The 6,478-nt window shown below is 33.5% G+C and overlaps 1 protein-coding gene across 1 annotated transcript; it reads right to left on the reverse strand.

The window, feature by feature from the left end:
• Nucleotides 1–165: 165 nt before the first annotated feature.
• LOC145323123 (xyloside xylosyltransferase 1-like) lies at nt 166–6,000 on the reverse strand. Its single transcript, XM_080165511.1, has 9 exons — nt 5,933–6,000; nt 5,418–5,506; nt 4,657–4,701; nt 4,059–4,173; nt 3,315–3,446; nt 2,846–2,884; nt 1,863–1,895; nt 1,227–1,315; nt 166–334 (listed from the first exon to the last, which is right to left on the reverse strand). The coding sequence occupies exons 3-9, from the start codon at nt 4,662–4,664 to the stop codon at nt 166–168; spliced, it is 585 nt and encodes a 194-aa protein (XP_080021637.1). The 5' UTR covers nt 4,665–4,701; nt 5,418–5,506; nt 5,933–6,000.
• Nucleotides 6,001–6,478: the final 478 nt, after the last annotated feature.

The following is a 6,478-nucleotide window of genomic DNA, read 5'->3' on the forward strand; positions in this document are numbered from 1 at the left end:
GAGCCGGGGGAATGTATTGGCCCATAAACAGGACTTCTCAGACAAAGGTTGTTTACTGAAAGGGTTGGTTGTCTGTAGGATGTTACTTAACATAATATCCAACTTTGGGCGTTAGAGTATTGCAAATTAGAATTAACTACTAAAGATAAGTATATTTCAATAAGTCTAGTAGCAGTGGGTCCAATTCTGATTCCAACATTGAAAAGACAATTTAAATAAATAATTATATTTATATAATTTATTGAAATAAGCTCCCCATCTTGACTGGATGTCCATGGCATAATGCTGGATTTCTGGCGGTCCTCTGCACGTCTGGAACTTGGATTTTGGGTATCTGCGCAGAAAAAAATAGATTATTATTTTTCACAAAAGTAAATTATAATCTAAACTAGGATGACAACATCCATATAAGCGAAGCTCTGAAACGGTAGGACAAACGAACATTAATACTTGTAGTTTGTCAAAACTGAAAAATCAGAACATAAATGTATAAATGTCGAATAAAAATTTTAATTAAATTTGTCGAAAAACTGAATAAATACAGGATAAGTTTAAGGACATATTTACGTTTTTAAGACTTGATTATAGAAATGCTTCGCTTATAACATTTTACTTTGTTGTTCTAGGAATCAGTATTCCAAAAATCAAATCAATCGGATAATTTTATCAAATACAAATTTTTTTGTTAAAAGAGTTAAAAATCTACATGTTTAAAATGGACGTACGGACATTCTGGTAACGATTATAGAGTTGCTACGCTTTCTAAATCGTACCTAACTACTACAGGAATCACCATGCAAAGTTTGAAATCGATAGGACAATTCTAACATGCATAAATTAACAAAAAAAGCTATCCGTTACAGACGGACGGACCGATCCTAATTATTAAAAAGCTTCGCTTTTAACAAGGATAAATAGTCGGAAGGGATAAAACATTTGTACAATTAGAGGTTGGCAGAACACCCCTGGCAAACTAAAGGGTGGTGACTACACCCCCCAAGTGTCCTTCATCCCGCAAAAACAGTCAGGGAATGGATGGGAGGATGCAAAAAAATTTATTCATTTTTTACCTCTTACATATTTTTTGAGGGTAAAAAAAAAGGAAATTTTTTTCAGAACTCTATTTTTTCATATTTTTCCCCTGCCACTTATTTTTATCCCCCCCCCCCCCCCCTCTTTAGCATAGGATCCCATGCAGAAAATATACCCCTGAATATTGCTTATACCTGGATGACCAGATTAAACCATCCTCTGGACTAGTGACATTTTTCATACCATGTGTTTCTTCTAACCTTCTACACGCACCAAGCAATGGCTGCAATAGGTATTTAGCGCATCGTATTATAGACAGCTTTCCTTAGCTTATAGACGGTTATTAACAAAATTCTTATTAATTTTAAGTGTATTTTAAGACTCGAAGAAAATTGTTTGTAGTATGATGCTGAATATGATTTTTCAGTATGGATGAGAACCGGTTCTAATCCACCGGATATTAATCGGTTTCGAAGCCATACTGGAAAAGATATTTATATTTTTTAAGCATTAATTCATTAAGGGGCGCAGCTGTAACAATTAACAAGAAATCCTAAAAAATGCACCATTTCACAAAAATAATATATAATATAAACATTTTTAATTAAACCTGGCAATTCTTAACTAAAATAAAATGAGCGTGCCGACTTTCTGGTAAAAATTATAGAGTTGCTACGCTTTCTATAACGTACCTAACTGTTACAGGAGTCATAATACAAAGTTTGAAATAAATAGGACAATTTTAGTAGACCTAAATTAACTAAAAGATCTACCTGTTACGGAAACACGGACAAACCCTATTACAGAAAAGCTTAGCTTTTAAAAATTACCATGTTGTTAAAGCTACAAGGCAGCCTAAAAACCTAGAATTAAAGTTATATATAATTTACACGTATATGTGTTTAAAAATAATTTTGTTTTAAACAAAGTCAATAATTTAGAAGTTCTATTTATCCTTAGGGCTAGCGGATTTGCCCTTAGCCTCTTGGGACGAAGCCTGAAGAGGTTCTCTGACATTATACCTTGTAGAGAAATTACAATTTCAATAATAAATTTTATGAACAACTATATGATAGGTTTCTAACACGTCTAAATTTTTTGATTAGAGCATTTCCTTTCAGTACAATAAATCAGGTGTTTTTCCTCATAGTGTATAGCGACCACAGAAACCCCCATTCTTCATATGTTTTGAATAGATTAAAAAAATATCTCTGTACCCAATATAACCTAACCTAATCAAGCCTGAAAAAAACTGACCCAACCTCTTTTTTAAAAATTATCTATAATACAAAGTAGAACGATGTCTGTCTGTTTGTCTGTGTGTTTGTCTGTGTGTCTGTTTGTTTGTAGCAAAGGATCTCGCTAACCGCTGAACCGATCAGGTTCTCCTGAACAGGGTGGCTTCTCATAGGTCCCGGGAAGGTTTATAACTATTTTCTTGGGGGGTGGGACACCCCTAACCCCCCCCCCCCAAAAAAAAATCCCCCCCCCCAAATTTTTATTTTTTTATTTTTGAACTAAAATTAAAAGTGAGGGGGGGGGAGCCCCCCCTCCAAAACAAAAAAAATTCCCCCCCCCCCCCAAATTTTTTTTAACTTTTTCTTTTAAAATCTAAAATAAGAAATTGGGTTATTAAATTCGACTCTCTCCTCCTCAAGTGCCCCTAGAGGCCTCTAGGGGCGTAGCTGCTAGTTTTAAAATAAAGGAGTGGGAGTTTTTGTGCTCGAACATGCACTTTGAGGGATAAGTCAGTTATTACTTTTGTAAAAAAAAAAGGGTAAGAGATAGGTTAACTTAATGTATATTATAATACCTTATTTGGATGTTTCCAATTAATCAGAGTGTAAAGAATCTAAAATAAACAATATCAATTATATTCACAATTAACGTAGCAATTACAAACAAAAATAAGCTGAGTATTGTAATTTAGCATATCCTTATATTATAGTAACAGGATGTCTGTGTGTACCGAAGGATCTCGCTAACCGCCGAACCGACATGGTTCTACTTCACGGTGTAGATTCTCTTGGGTCCTGGGAAGGTTTATAGCTATTTTGGGGGAGGATACCACCATCCTCCTAAGAGAAATCGCAAAAGAAAACATAACAAACCCTATCTAATAGAGAAAATATTTTTTGGTAAATAGCTGATTTAATATTATATAATAATTTAATATTAAAAGAGAGGCCTTTAGGGGCATTTGCATAGCCGCCAGTTTAATGGTAAAAAGGGTTAAAAAAGCACAATTCGCTAACTAGAAGCTTAGCATTAACAAAATTTACCTGATCTCCCCAAGTAGGAATATTTAAGTATTGAACTATCTTGTTCATAAAGATCGGACTGAATAATTCTTGGAGATTTTTGTTTGCGCGAATTTTCTCCAAATCTTGTAATACTACACCAGAATTTAAATGCTAAAAAAATTAATAATAATCTATGATTCTGTTAAAATTTAAATTGCTAAAAATTTCAGGGATATAAAGGGAAAAGACAATGGCCGATAAATTGATGTACATCCCCAAAGATGATACACAAAATTACCCTTTTTTGTAGATTACAATTAGTGGTTGAAACTTTTGGACACTCAACTTAATGAACCAGCCAATCCAAATTCAAAATTGTTAAGTCAATGAACAAGAAAACGTTACTATAACAAAACTGGTATTAATTTTATGGTTTTATTTTTAATATTTGTGAAAAATTGTCTATAATATTATGTTATACATGATTTATCATTAACTCTGAGCACCGGTTTTATCTTGAATTTTCCTATCCCTAAATTCCTGCTTACCCAAGGTATACCTGGAATCAGAGAGATCATGATCAATGAACTGTTTATACTAGTCTTATAACATTGTTTTATTGTTCATTAGCTTAAGATCTTTGGGGACTTTTTGATTGGTTGATTCATTAAGTTGAGCGTTTCAAGCACTTATTTTAATCTCCATAAGGGGTAATTTTGTGTATCATCATTGGGGATGTACATCAATTCATCGGCTATTGTCTTATCCCTTTAGACCACTGACCTGAAATATGCCAGGAGCACCGAGTTCGATATTTTTGTTAGAATTTTGTTGGTTAAACCATTCTGTTTCTTTGGTGAAGTCACCCCAGTCTTTGGCTATACCAATATATTCTGTACTAGAAAAATAAATAGATAATAGATACCCTTATGGGGCGAATCGTCATATTTTTAGAATGGTTTTTGATAGGTTATTTTAGGTTAGGTTATATTGGGTTAGATGATTGCCCCGCAGGGTTAGAGCTTCCCGCAGGGGCTAGAAATAGGAGAAAAGCTACTGTGAAAAAAAAACGAAGAATCGCCCATTAAGGAGCGAAAGAGACTATACCCTATAAACAAATATATATCCTTATATAAAAGTAGCAGGATGTTTTTGTGTTTGTGTGTCTGTCTGTCTGTCTAAACCGACATTGCTCTTTTTTTACAATGTAGGTCCAGGTAAGGTTTATAACTATTTTACGGTACCACCACCCCCACAAGAGAAAACCGTCCCTCCCCTTTTTTGTTTTTTAACTAAAATTGAAAATGGGCGGGTTTAACTTGCTCAAGTGCCCCTAGAGGCCTAGTACCAATCTTAACTCAGTTTAAATGTCAAGACTTACCTTTTCATAAGGTTGAAATATTTGTAAAGTTCACTTAAGTCTGTTCTGAAATAAAAATTATTTAATTAGATGGATGTTTTTCTTAAAATGTTTAAATGGTGACGACCTGTGGTTTTGATAAAGATATATGAATTACAAACTTTGCATGATGATTCACATCACAGTTAGGTAGAGAAGCGAAGCTTCCCTATATCCTTGGTCAGTCTCTGATTATTGATTTAGGCATGTTATAATCATCCTACATATTACATTGCTCGATACAAATAGGAAAGCGTGGAAGGTCTATAATCTTGAACAGATATTCAAGTCCTAAAAATTTACATATGCCCTGAAACAGCGTTCTTTGCTTACGCAATTTTGCTACAAAACTTAAATTTATATTGTGTTTTTAAAGTTCTTTTACAAGTGTTAATAATCGTTTGTCCTATTTTAGAGCTTCGCTGATTTAGATGTTGTCAACCTTGTCCAATAAAAAATTATTCGAACTGTGTAAAATAGAATGGAGGGAGGGAACATTGGACTGTTTATCACACTAGTCCCCAAAGTCTTATATTAACGTCCTCTTATTCCTTAGCTTAAAAATTTTGGGGACTTTGGTAAATTTTTATTGGTTGGTTTATTAAGTTGAGTGTTCAAAACACTAATTCTAATCTACATAAGGGGTAATTTTGTGTATCATCAATGGTGCTGTACATCAATTTATCGGCCATTGTCTTATCCCTTTAGATCCCTGGTAAAATAGGCACATTTATATTTCCTACCTGAATCTTAAGTCGACATCTAGAATAATGATTTTCTTGATAAATGTAGGTAAAGTCTTCCATAACAGGTACTGAGTAAACTTGTAAGCCTGTAATAAAACAAGGATGACAACATCCATAAGAGTGAAGCTCAAAAGGACAAACAAACAATAACACTTTTTACGACCCTGATTTTTACATTTGAGTGGGGGGGGGGGAGGAGAGGTACTTATCCAGGGGCAATTTATCTTGGGAGGGTGTAAGTACCTTCCCAGGGGCGTCCAAACTTTTTATTTTGGGGGGGGGGTAAAAATTTTTGCCTACGGCACCCCCAAAATCTTTGGGGGGGGGGGTAATCACCCCATTACCCCCCCCCCTTAGACGTCTATGTACCTTCCCTATAGTTATAAACCTTCCTAGGGCCAATGATAAGCTCCACTGTAAAGAAGAACCATATCAGTCCATCCTTCTATTTCTATAAGAAGGATGGGCTGATTTTTCATAAAAACAACCTATAAACTTTAATTTTTTTTTACCTTTTTACATCCTTTTATATTAGGAAAATTGATCTTTAAGAATTGTATATTTAAATCACTTTTAGGTGCCTAAAACATATGTTCAAAATTTATTTAAAGAAACTTTAAACTCTACTCTATTATTCAAAATGACCGTCTGTCTGATTTTCTGCCAGTCATTTGGTCTGTCCATACGTTTGTCAGCATCCAGTGCACAATTCACTTGGTCCATCAGTCTTTTAGAAATAGTCTGACGGTAATTTGCTTTCTGTAGAAAAATCTGATTCTGCAGGTTTTTGTCAGGTTTATTAAACAATTTAAATCCTCTTACTTGAAATGTATTTGAAATATAATGAAAATATAACTGTATTTTAAAACTTAAAAATAAATTTTGAACAAATATATTTCCTGAACTACAAATGAGAAATTTTCTTTACAAAAAGTTGAATAATAATTTTCTGTAAAACAATTTTTCATTAATTATATTTTTATACAAATTAAAGTCAATCCAATAATGTGTTTAAATAATAATTTCACATTTATAAAGAAGAAAAAAAGTAAATTGTC

Source organism: Acartia tonsa, chromosome 6 (genome assembly GCF_053477335.1).
Source record: "Acartia tonsa isolate MP-2025a chromosome 6, ASM5347733v1, whole genome shotgun sequence".
Classification (NCBI taxonomy): Eukaryota; Metazoa; Arthropoda; class Copepoda; order Calanoida; family Acartiidae; genus Acartia; species Acartia tonsa.

What these genes read in the sequence shown, in the direction of transcription:
- LOC145323123 (XM_080165511.1), bottom strand. An exon ending in TTCCTACTTGGGGAGATCAG is followed by an intron (nt 2,885 to 3,314) that starts GTAAATTTTGTT and finishes TGTTTATTTTAG; the next exon opens with ATTCTTTACACTCTGATTAA. An exon ending in GGTTTAATCTGGTCATCCAG is followed by an intron (nt 335 to 1,226) that starts GTATAAGCAATA and finishes TTTTCTGCGCAG; the next exon opens with ATACCCAAAATCCAAGTTCC.